Source organism: Lampris incognitus, chromosome 8, assembly GCF_029633865.1.
Source record: "Lampris incognitus isolate fLamInc1 chromosome 8, fLamInc1.hap2, whole genome shotgun sequence".
In the NCBI taxonomy this organism is placed as follows: Eukaryota; Metazoa; Chordata; class Actinopteri; order Lampriformes; family Lampridae; genus Lampris; species Lampris incognitus.
The window spans coordinates 24,279,808-24,293,198 of record NC_079218.1 but is presented as its reverse complement, the minus strand read 5'-3'; the positions used below and the strand labels follow the sequence as shown (position 1 = coordinate 24,293,198).

The following is a 13,391-nucleotide window of genomic DNA, read 5'->3' as shown; positions in this document are numbered from 1 at the left end:
CTGTGGCTTCTTTCAAGGCTACTGGTTCACATAAAAACACCATATCTATGTAATGTTGTAACTTTTGACCCCGTAGGTTTGAACTTCCTTTTTGTATTTTCTCCACAGGGGCTCAAACCAATGGATCACAATGGGCTCTCAGATCCCTATGTTAAATTGCATCTATTGCCTGGTGCCAGCAAGGTATGTACAGTACATCTGATTATCCACTTAAAAAAAATATCAAAATGCTGTGTGTTTCTTTTTACTGTGTTTTATGCATATGGTTAATTATGTTTCATCAATTAAGTACAAAAATCCACCTATTTCACACAGACAAACACACAAGACCTTATTAGAAATGTAAGTGACCTCACGTTTGCCTCTTTAGAAACCTATATTAGAAATGGCAATGCACTAAACCGCTGAAACTCTTTAAGGCAACACTTCCAAAAAAAACATATTATGTATCACAGAAAGTTGAATCAGTTCATCTGGACACAATGTTTTATAGACAGAAACGTTTCATCACTCATGTAAGTGACCTCTTCAGTCTTAGCTGACTGCAGGTATCCCCACCCTTATAAACAATACAGTGGCATAACAACCGAAAACAACGATCAGTTTCATATGCAAATTGTCATGACCATTAACTAGAGTTACAACGGCCATCTGTACTATTCACATAGGTTTTGGGAATGGTTGCAATCACAGCATTGTAAGATGGCGACAGATCACATAAAATAGAATTTAAAGGCAATGCATCATCAAAACTAATATTCTCTCTGAGATGCCAAAACGTGCTGTGGTTTAAAAGAAAAAGGAAAAACAACACCCCCAAAAAAGCCTGATAATTCATCATGCAAAACAGCACCAATGTCAGCTTATTACAGTTTTTCTTAATTGCTTACACACATTTAGCGAATCATGGGTCAACTTAATCTAATGCTCACACCTTCTTTGCACAGCAAGAGTCTTCTCTGGCGAATGGGTTAACTATTTCTCATTGCTTTCACACAATTTTCTTTGAGTTTTAACACACTTTTCAAAACAGTTAACACACTTCTCAGAAAGAGACACGAAACCTAATTGAATAACCATGTCAACACATTGCAGATACTTAGTAGCAGCCTACTGAAACTGTTCTCTCAATTAAAAATATCGTCAGCACCTGTGTGAACTCTGTGCACAATTCATCAATTAGTTCACAACCTATACAAGAGGTTAATAGATTGAAGTTGATACCAAGCATGGATCGAGGAGGCTGCCACCAACAACCTCAGCGAGGACTAGGACGAGGACAACGAAGCGGAAGAGGTCGTGGTAGAGGGGCCCGTCAGGGGACGTGGCGTTTGTGTAAGATGCTCTAATGAAATTAGGGCAACAGTCATTGATCACATAGTCAATCATGGCCTCTCCATGAGAGAGGCTGGCCAAGGATGCAGCTAAACCTGAGCCGTCATACTGTGGTATCATGTTCGTACGTTCCGCAATGAAAATAGGTAAGTCACTTTGCCGGCCTTTACAGTCAGTTTACTGTACTGTGTTTCATTGTATTTGCACTCTTGGCAACAACCATATCTATACTTTTGTAAAGTGTGTTGCCACAATACAATGCAGTACTGTAGTTTCACTGAGGCCATTTACAATAGAGTAACTGACTTTCAAAATATACAATTTCAAATACTTTCTGACATTATATTTCCTAAGTAAAGAGTGCTCAGTACAAAACCCAAATTGTAGTATGGTTGTCAGTGGTAAAACGGTCAATACTGTGAGGGCGCTGCACAAAAGTTGAAATGATGGTTGCAGAGGTTGATATTGATGGCTGTAGTTTCAATTTTGTTATCCATTGTTAAATAATTGAGAAAACATATATTTTCAATTAAGCACAAATTGTAGGTTTTGATGGGTGTGTGACAAGTTTGTAGAAGGTGGTGTCATTCTGCAGACATTATATGCTGTTTTGGTCATTTTGTCTTCTGTTAAGGGCTGTGTGTGAGCTGTTTTGAAAAAGTAAACTGAATGGGAGAATGTGCCAAAGGAATCGAGGAAAACTGTAAAAGGAAATAGATAATGTAGTTTGCTCAGTGGAAGACTCTGTAAATCAGTGAGAGAGATTATGACTGTTTTTAATACTGCCCAGGGGGTACTGCTCCATCATAACCTTCTCTAGGAGTTACCGCCCCTATAGGTTCACACTGAACTTTGCTGCCGGGGAGTGTAGACTCACTAAGAATGAAGGGGAGTTTATTGGACTAAAATGGTTTACTACAAAAAGCTAAAATACTCCAATATAAAGTTTAGCAATCATTACAATCCATATTAGCTAGTGTCACATCCTGTTGTTTTTCTGTCAGCTTCACCCACGACTGCCACATGTGAACAGGATTTCAAGTGTGGCAGCATGAGCATCACAGGTAACAGATGCTGTATGGTTGAAAACAAACAGTCAGTCTCAGCACGACAATGCATTATCACAGATCCAAGGCAATTTACTTTTACAATGTACTTAACTGCTCTGACATTTACAATTGCTTTATTGTCCCGTTAAATTAACGGGCATTTGTTTGTGTTTGCTGAGTTTCAGCTGTCAAGTTATTGAAGCCATAAACTGCAGTAAGATATTTTTCAACCAGTCAGGCAATAAGTTACATGATGCTATATGATAATGCTCTAAAACCCATTCACCTTAATTAATGAACACCCCAAAATGGTGGATTTTTTTTTAACAAATTAGGGGGGGATGGCTACCTCTGAACAGCGCAGCAATTTTCAAGGATTTATGCTATCACGTCACAATTATTTAGATAAATGATTAAAAAAAAAATTCACTGGTGTAAATAGCTCTTTTGGGGGTTGCTCTCCAAAGCGTCTAAATCATTCTGCACTCTCTTTGCGCAATAGCAACAGAAGTGGCTAAATGAGGGTTACCTTCCTTCTCTGTAGAAGTGCTTTGGCATCACCTTGTCTTTCCAATCATGGCTGGGGCATTCTCAGCCTGAAGATGATGGACACACATCTAACTCTTCAGGATATGATTTCAGGCTTCCAGCGCAACATAGTCACTTGTTCTGCAAATTCTTCTTCGTTCATTAGTAGAGGTGAGAGTTGGAGCACACTGGAGAGAGCGACAGAGAGAGAATGAGATTGAAACTAGTAGTTGGATTTTGTGATGAGCTATGTTTAATGTAATATTAAAGGTGAAATCTGCAGCTTTTCTTCCTTAAGAAATTGTCATTTTTTTTCCCCCGTCTGAATCATAGAGTCAGATTACATAATACTAACCAGCATCCTTAACACAGTTGGAGACACTCTCCAGTGTCTATAACACTTTTGAAAATTTTTGGTCGGGTCGCACCAACTGGTGCACAGCAGCAAGCATGTACATGGAAAAAACGCCAAAAGGAAAAGAGACTAAAATGTGACGCTGATGTTTCTGTTGGACAAACAATCAATATTAAACAGAATAACGAGATGGTTGATTTAGGTTTGTAATACATTAGACTGCCTACGTTAGCTTTGATCCGAGGATGCCTTTTTTCCCGGGATGTGGACTATTTACTGGTGAGCTGATGGCACACAACAAGCGACAATGGCAACTACACCTTCTTTGTAGTCTGATTAAGTTTGTTGCAACAGGTCTGTCTCTGTGCCTCCTCCATAGAACTGTATCCAAACACTGCTCAACTGCAATACTGTCTGCCACACTGTCATCACGTTTCAAATGGACAAAATAGCGAGAAAAGTCATGGGTTTGCAACTCTAATGTAGTGGCTGAGTCAATATTTTTTTCTTCTACAGTGTTAAATACAACGCCCGTAACAAGGATATAGAGATTGTAATTTATCTTTTGATTAAAAGCTCATGCATATATATGCTGACTTTATATGTTAAATTATATCTGATATAATTGTGCACACACATTTGAAGATGTCATGGGTGACATATTCTACCCCAATATGAAATATTCCCCAAAATCCCCCCCATGCAGAAATGTTGGCCGGCAGTCACCTCTGCTAGTAAACCAGTGCTAAAGTGAGTGCTAGTGTTCTAGTAACTTCAATAAGGAGTCATGTCAGTGTGTGCATGACAGAAATAATGTGCTAACCTGACAACTTTTAACAAAAGATTAACAATTATGGCAGAAGGGTTTGGAGCAATGCTGTCCACTCCTCTGTTAACAAAGTAGCTTTTGGCTGCCCCCAAAAGTCATTAGAACCAATTTGCATGCAAATCTACATTGCATGGGAGAGAAAGGCTTACAATGGTAGAGAGAAAGTGAATGACTCAACAGCCTATATACTTAAATTAGATAACACAATGATGAAACCACTATTTACAAGACAACTTATTTATAGGCAAGGCAAGTTTATTTGTATTTCACCTTATCATTCATAGTGCTTTACAAGCAAAAGATAAGAAATTAAGCATAAAAGCATAAAATAAGATGAATGAAGGTACAGATAATTTTTATAAAAGTACAGCAAAGTTTAAAACTGAGTTAGTAAAATAAATAAAAGTGTTATTAAAACTGATTTACTTAAAAGTAACAACAATCGGAGCAGAACATACAAACACAGCAAAATATACAACACACACACACACACACACCCCGAACTTAGCCATAGGCTGTTTTGAAAAGTAAGGTTTTTAACTTGCTTTTAAATGTGTCCAGTGCGGGGGCCTCGCTCAGGTCCTCAGGCAGGGTGTTCCATCTACTTGGGGCGTAAACACAAAATGCAGCTTCCCCTGCTCTAGACCTGGCATGAGGGATGGTTGAAAGACCACTACCATTGGACCTGAGAGTCTTGCTGGTTTGTAAGTAATTACCATGTCTTTTACATAGTGTGGTGCAAGCCATTTAGTGCTTTGTATATAATTAACAGAATTTTAAAATCAACTCTAGTTTTAACAGGGAGCCAATGCCAAGATCTAAGAACAGGTGTAATGTGTTCATACTTTTTAGTTCTGGTGAGAACACATGCTGCCACATTTTGAATTAACTGTAGTTGGCGCACAACTGATTTTGGGAGGCTGGTGAATAGTCCATTACAGAGGTCTAGTCTACTTGTTATAAATGCATTGATTAATTTCTCACAGTCTGATTTTAATAGAAAGCCCCTTAGTTTTGAAATGTTTTTAAGATGGTAGAAGGCTGATCTTGTGAGATCTTACAGCTTCACTTTTGCATTCTGAGACAGAGAGCTGAGAAGAGCTGTAATTCTCTGTCTCTGATTCTTTGCACCAAAAATAAGTATTTCTGTCTTGTCTTTATCCAATTGTAAAAAGTTCTGTGACATCCATAGATTAGTATCATCAATACACTGAGTTAGGGAATGTATGGGATCTAGGTCATCAGGAGATAGGGATATACACACAGTTGTGAATCATCTGCATAATTATGGTAATTCTGTTTCTGTATAACATGTGTGAGTGGGAGCATATAGAGACTGAAAAGCAATGGTCCAAGAATCAAACCTTGGGGTACCCCACACATTATACCCACTTTGTCTGAGGAAAAGTCTCCAATAGACACAAAGGACTGCCTGTCCTAAAGGTATGTTCTAAACCAGTTCAGAACCATATCTAGGCGTCCAGGTGGCATGGCGGTCTATTCTATTGCCTTCTAACACGGGGATTAGCAGTTTGAACACCCGTGTTACCCTCGGCTTGGTCGGGCGTCCCTACAGACACAATTGGCCGTGTCTGCGGGTCGGAAGCTGGATGTAGGTATATGTCAAGGTTGCTGGATTAACGCCTCCTCTGGTCGGTCGAGGCACCTGTTCGGAGGGAGGAGGAACTGGGGGGGGGGGAATAGTGTGATCCCCCCACGCGCTACACCCCCCTGGCGAAACTCCTCACTGTCAGGTGAAAAGCAGCAGCTGGCGACTCCATATGTATCGGAGGAGGCATGTGGTAGTCTGCAGCCCTCCCCGCATCGGCAGAGGGGGTGGAGCAGTGACCGGGATGGCTCAGAAGAGTGGGGTAATTGGCCAGATACAAAAAGTGGGAAAAATCCCCCCCCCAAAAAAAACCCCATATCCAATCAGTCATTAATGGGAGGAAGGCAAGGCAATTTAGGGAGGGAGTGACTCTAAAATTATCAACAAAGAAACTAGGCTAGCTAAATATTTAAAGAAACTATAGTCACCAGTCTAAATGATTAAAGTAACTATCAACATCAGTTAGTCTGGCCACAGCCCTTTTGGTGAGACTGACCTGTAAGTCCATCTACCTCAGGCATGTATGTAAGTAACCTGCTAATGTAACCCAGTGAAGTATTTGGGTTTACAGAATGAATGGTTAAACAAGATAAAATTATTAACTAAAGATTATGGTTAATATTTTCATATGATTTGAGGAGTGATTTGATTTTATATTATGCCAGTTGCATTATAGCTAGGGCCCTACCAAATTCACGGCCGTGAAAATCGCGTCACGGACCGTGAAATCAGCCTCTTCCCGTGTAATTGACCATTTTCCGTGAAATGCAGTGAAATGCAGAATTTAAGTGCGCAACCAGTTTGAGAAAATACTGTGCTGACATGATTGACATTTTGGATGCGCGAATAAAAGCATTCACGTGTCTAAGACATTGATTGGTTAAATGAGCATCCGGGGTGGTCGCAATGATCATTGTTGTTACTAGATTAGTTTGAGTTAGCTGTCGTCAGCATGTTAGCTTAGGCCCTAACGTGCTGAGGATGTCGAAATCTAAAACCTCAAAAAACACTACTGCAGACGACAGAGTAATTGAGTTTGGAAAACATATTTTACACGCTGATGGCGGGAAATTATTTTGTACGAGTTGTAATATTTCCTTAGATAACAGTCGACGAGCAACGATTCAGCGTCACTTGGAAAGTGAAACTCATCTCAACAAAAAGAGGGCTGTCGAAAAAGAACCACAAGGTGGTTCGGAGACGAGTCAAATGAGAACATTACGCAAAGTAGATTTAAACAACCAGCGGCCGAATTCCTGAAAGCAGTGCGCATTTTTGACCCTGCACAAATACTTATTTTGACGGTGGATTTAAACTCACTCAGCACGGACATTCCTGGATTTGACAAAAACTGTAGGCTGGAATTGCACAAGAGGTGGACACAACTTTACCAGCGCTAGCTTTTTGGAAATCCTCCGAATCTAGGCTACCACATCTTGCTAAAGTAGCGTGCCGCTGTCTGTCAATCCCGACGAACTCTGTGGACGCGGAGAGGGCCGTGTCAAAACATGGACAAGTATTTTCATCGCAGAGACAGAGCATGAAGCCAAGCACCGTCGCAGGATGCTCAATGCTTACATTCAACCACTAGTACGGTTATGCTGTGTACAGTAGGCTGGGCTATTAAGGCCCTGTGTGAAGAAAAAGTGTAATTTAATCATTGCCGTGAAATGTCGCATTTTTCTTATAGATTCCGTGAAATCTGTGATTTTCGAGAAACTAGGTCCGTGAAATTGAGCGAAATGTACCGTGAATTTGGTAGGGCCCTAATTATAGCTGAGCTACTTATTGATTTCAGACGTTTTTACCTTCATAAATAATGAAGGACTTTTATTTTGAAAGCAGGAAGTACAGTACGTTTTCTAGTTGAACATGCCTGAGCCGGTTTGAGCTGGTTGAACCAGAGTGTTGCTCAACAACAGAGTTGAGCAGAACGATTGAGAAACGAATTAGAAAGTATTGTATTCAATAGTAAAGTGAAGTATATAAACCACAGAACGTAAGGACGCTGGAAACCTCGGTTTCATTTTTTCCTTTTGTGTGTGCCTTGCTGGGACTCGGTCAGGTCTTTTGATTCCATCAAGAACCACCACAGGGACGATTCCGATCTCAATAGATGGCGTGCTACCCAAATTGGATTTCCAGGATTGCGGATCAACCTACTAGAACAGGAATTTGACCACCATCGGCCTTGTGGTAGGACTGTGCCAGTCAGACTGAGTGGCACAGTGACACATACGTGCACGTCATCCTGAGACATTCTCAGATTCCAAGAGCTCTTAGACAAAACTGACTTGACTAGATCTGATCCCAACGGGTCAGATTCGGATTCCACCTTCGACTCCAGACTTTGGACACTTTAAAATTCATACAAAGAGACATTCACAGCATTTTATTTTTGGGCCCGTTTATTATTTTCTACATATTGTACATGTATATATGTTGTTGCATAATTTACATACAAGGTTGCACAGTTGCAAAGTAAAAGTAGTAACCTTGAAATCAGGTGTGGTCATGGTTATTGTACTTACCTCCTACCTTACTGCTTACGAACCTAGTTTATTCTAGAGCACCTACGTCAACCAAGAGTGGGTTACACTAACATCTATTTCACCATCTCTGATATATTCTCTGCACCATTGCACCGTATTACCTCTTATTTCACCTGCATAAGTCAATCATTGTGTATATATCTGAAGATTGCTGTGTCATAATGTTGTTATTCTATGTTAAGTACACTAAGAGAACCATGAAACCAGAGTCAAATTCCATGTATATGCAAACCTACATGGCCAATAAACATGATACTGGTTCTGATGAGCACTGTGGGACTGGACACGGAGAATCACATTAGGCCCCTCTCAGCAGACTCAAGTCTTGTAAGCACAGCTGGTAATGATCAGAATAATTAGCTAATTTTGTCACTATTTTTTTGGGGGGGGGGGAGTTAAGGTACCATGGGGATCTAAAAACATGCAAATTAAGGAAATAAGTCACCATGCCGGCATTAGTATAGTGGTTTTGAGGACACTGGAGAGACGTTTTTAGCCCTCGCCAGTGTGTTTCTATGCATCATTGACAGTCAACTTCCAGGGAAAAGCGCTTATGTTTCACATCCACCAAAATTGCTCTGTGGAATGGTATTAATATTGCAAAGCCACGTGAATTTGCAAGCTTTTAGCTGGTCAATTAACAGTAATAAAAAAAACATAGAGAGCTACAATCACAAGTAAAACCACAGTCCCTGTTATGTAAACTAATCTACATGTAAAGCAGACCAGAGAAACATTTGAACGGATGGGGGATTACAAGTGAACTACTGAAGGATGCCGAGAAGGGTTACCACATCTTGAAAAAAGCTCACCAGACCCCGTAAGAGCATACTTAATCTTCTCAAGACCAAGAAAGCACATCTAATCTTTTAAACAAGGCTGAGTGTGAAGGGGAAAGGGGGAGATTTCCTAGCTCATAGTATTCTTTACCTTTGCCAAGAGTATGGCGAATGAAATCATGCCAGTTTTATATGGCATGTAAGAGGATTTGCAGAAACACCAAAAATGGCCAACAGTTGGTAAAGACAGAGCTTTTTGTGAAGAACATTTACATAATATGTTCAATATACAGTACAGGTAGTAAACTAAAGTTCATGTACTCCTATCTCAGTTTTGTCATTCGGTTCATATAGCTCCAGATTCAACACTCTTTGCCTCATTTCGTCGTCGTTGGCATTTCTCGTGTCCGAGGATCCATTCCAAGAGATTAAGGTGTGTGCTTGAAACGAAGATGGCTTGACAGTCCAAGGTGAGAATAGAAGAGACGGGAACAACGTGGACAGAGGATAGTAGGGGGTGGACCGGTTCCTGCAGCTCTCTATTAGCAAATTTTTCAGCAGCGGCACTTTTCTTCCGCATGCATTTGTTTGTCAGTTTCAGCCTTGATGGAACCAGCAAGGCAGGCAGCTCTCCAGAATTTTCGATTTTCCGCTACTTTTTCCCAGTTCTTAGGGTCGATGTTGAAGGTGATCAGTGTTCCCTTGATACAGTCCTTGTAGCGTTTTTTTTTTTTTGGGAGCTCCTCTTTTTCTTTGACCTTCAGTCAGTTTGGAGTATAGGATTTGTTTCGGGAGTCTGTCGTTTGGCATCCTCTGCATGTGGCCAAGCACACCACAGCAGCTGGTGACATTCAATTGTCGTCTCAACGGAAAGGAGATCGGCTCTTTCGAGAACTTGATTGTTGGTGACCCGTTCTTGCCAAGAAATTCCCAGAATACTCCTCAGTTTTTGCCGGTGGAAGCGTTCTTGTTTACGGATTTGGCACTTGTAGAGGGTCCAGGCTTCACAGCCATACAGGAGGGTTGAAAGAACCACTGCACGGTAAACCATGATTTTGGTTGATGTCTTGAGATCACAATCATAGAAAACATGGTGAGAAAGTCAGCCAAAGGCAGTGTGAGCAGCTTTCAGTCTGTTGGTGATATCCCGTTCTAGATTGCATGTTTCTTCGAGGATACTTCCAAGGTACTGAAAGGATTGAACTTGCTCTATAGATTGGCCATGGATGGTGATTTGAAGTGGAATTCCTGGAGTATCCTGAGGCACAACAGCAAGTGTTTTGGTTTTCTTGATGTTCACAGAAAAGCCAAACGTTTCATAGGCCTGAACAAAGGAGTTGGTGATCGACTGAAGACCTTCTGGAGTCATGGCAGGAGCAGCATTATCATCGGCATATTGAAGCTCGATGATGACGTTGGTGGATGTCTTGTTCTTAGACTTCAAGCACTGGAGATTGAACAGGCTGCCATCGAAGTGGTAACGGATGTGAAGCCTCATTTAGTTCCACAATATCAGCCTCATTTAGTTCCATAATATCAGTGCATAGTTCCGGTTCAAAATGCAAATTTCTCAAGCAAAATTGAAATGCATTCAGAAAGTTATGCCATAACATGAAAAAATTGAATAGGAGAGTGAGTCTTTGCAATTGATTGTGTTCTCAAATCTATAAGTTCTCAAATCTCATTAAAATATTTTTCCTTTCAATACATATTATCCACAAATCTGATGTTCACTTGGGTTTAACTGAGGTGGTGCAATTATCCACCTACTACCTCTTATGTCCCTTTCTTTTCTCATTCTTCCTCTGAACACTACTTCAAGGTTCTTCATTTTATCTCTAACTCCAAACATTCCTAAACAGAGATCTGCATGTAGCGCTGAGCGATGTGGAAAATATGGTTATCATGAAAACGAGAGAATTTTACACAGTATCGGTATACAGCATTACAATATCCGCTCACATTTGCAAAAATACCATATTTAAGAATCGACCTGAGGTTCATCACATTGAACCGTTTTGCAATGTTAAGTCTAATATCAAACCAAAACTAGTTTTCAAATAATACTCCCTAAAATACTTTGGACTGCATTTTGTGAGAAATGTTAGGTAAAAGATTCTTGTTATCTAGTCTAGACAATAAGACTGTGCATCATGTCATGACAAAATCCAAATTACATCCCAATACAATACCAGTGAAAGATGATAAACAATAAGACTAAATGATTGCCCAGCCCTAGCTGCTTGTGTTTTGGAACCTCAGCATAGAATTCTTATGACCAATTTATCATTATGCTTATATTATTCTTATATTATTACATATATTATATATAATATTATATATAATATATTATAATGACTGCTGGGATAGGCTCCAGCATCCCCACAACCCTGAGAGCAGGATAAGAGGTTTGGACAATGAATGAATGAATGAATATATATTATCATTACATTCATATTCATAATTATTCTTATGACCAATATTACACAGTGAAAGAAAACACAAAAGGTGAAGAGATATTGTGTATGGGTGCACTTATTTTAATCTAACTTTTTAAGAAACATATCCTTTTTTATCAAGTAATACCTTGGAAAAACAGTACATGTTAGATCTGCAATTGTTAAAGTTAACCACATCATGAAATACCATTCTACAACCTTGAAAGATTCAATGGCCAACGTTATCTGTCTATCTGAATGGTCCTGATGACTAAGTTTAACAACACCATGTATCAAACACCTTACAGCTGTTTTTTGTTGTTTTTTTTAACAGCAAAACTAACTTATCAAAAGGAAGACGTTGAATTGGTCTAAATTGTGTGATGTGTAACAGGGATTACCATTTGTGTGCAGGTTTTCACACTGAGCCAGTGACAATCACAAGCCAGTACTGATGTCATGAGCAGTAAGGCCAACTCAAAGGGCTCTATTTTCGTGCTGATAGAGCCAGTGGACATGCAAATGCAGAGGGACTGGCAGTTTCTTTGAGCGCAAGGTACATTTTTCGCAGCTCAAAAGGAACCCGCTTGCACCGAGATAGGTTGGGTAGCACATTGGGCGGGTGGGGGTGGGTGGGTGGAGGGTTAATGCATATCCGCTGGCACAGTACACTTTTGGTGCCCATTTCGGCTTGCAATTGCACTTACGATTATGCAGGCTCAGACCACGTCTAAATGCAAACACCAATTGAGTCAGCTATTTTCATGCAGCAGTCTAGGCGAGGATGTACAGGAACATTTAATCTAAATGTGTTTTAATGGATTTTGGGCTCTGCATTTAAACTCCCACAAATAAATCACAAACCAATAGCAACAACTAACTGAATGCAATCTTCTGGGGGAAAAAAAATTGCTATGTGGACAGTTTGCACTCATTATGACACAGAAAATTCAATCCAACTTTGCAAAGTGAACGTCTGTCTGGTCCAATGCACAAGTACAAACTGTCGATAGAGCCTGAAACCTGGTCGGGACTCCCTAGGGTCACAGTACTCCAACAAAATTCCAGTTGGACAGGAGTCAGTTTCACTATAAATCCCATGAGCAGAATAATTTTTTTACTGAGTCACAGGATCATGACGGAGTGAAAATCCATTCTGGTGTCAAGATCTAGGCTTAAGTACTGTGTCCACTTTCAGTCTTGGAAAGTGTGTGCACAACGTAAGAACACTGAAAGCAACTCCTTGCGTGCTTCTTCAAATTATATAATTTGTTTCGTTACGCTCTATAGTCTAAGAATGGAATATATAATTACAAAACTTGGCGGTACAGAGAAATTTACTGCTGCCGGATTTCATACATTCAAGCTAACCAATGAGGAGTGCGGAGCATTCTGATGGGCTTCCCTCTTCACCCATCGCAAATATTAAAATGCGCTGCACCACAGTGCATGTAAAGGGTGTAAGAAAAGTGTTTGAAAGGATAACACTGTGGGAGTGCAGGAATGAGGAGACGGAGAGATCGAGTCAAGTTAATTCCTTTTACTCGCCACACAAAACAACACCAATACAGCACAATCTCTCGTGGCAACAAGCTAATGGCTAGGCTGTCGAAAACATGGTTCCACCTCCTGGGAAACTCTAAACCGTGCCTATGTCATAACTCTGAACGTCTTCCTTAAAGGAGCAGCAGCCCCTGGTGGATCTATCCTCCTCCATTGTGTCTCACCACACAGGCCCCCCCAGAATTCACCATCATGAAAAAATGCAAAACAGTAATGTAACACAACAGTACTCAATGAAACACAAACAGCCAACAGGTGAACAGTCTCCAGTGAAACAGTCAACGTCTCGGGGGTGGACCAGGCAGCCAAAATGGCTGCACTGAAGGGGTGTGGGGGCAGGGGCGGGGGCAGAGC

At 40.5% G+C, this 13,391-nt stretch overlaps 1 protein-coding gene across 1 annotated transcript in view; it reads left to right on the top strand.

Annotated features, from left to right (window-relative positions):
* Positions 1-13,391, top strand: part of doc2b (double C2-like domains, beta) — a 131,143-nt gene that overhangs the window by 57,463 nt on the left and 60,289 nt on the right. Inside the window, exon 3 of the mRNA XM_056285263.1 lies at positions 109-183. Coding sequence (XP_056141238.1) covers positions 109-183 — 75 coding nt within the window. The remainder of the gene's footprint in view (positions 1-108; positions 184-13,391) is intronic.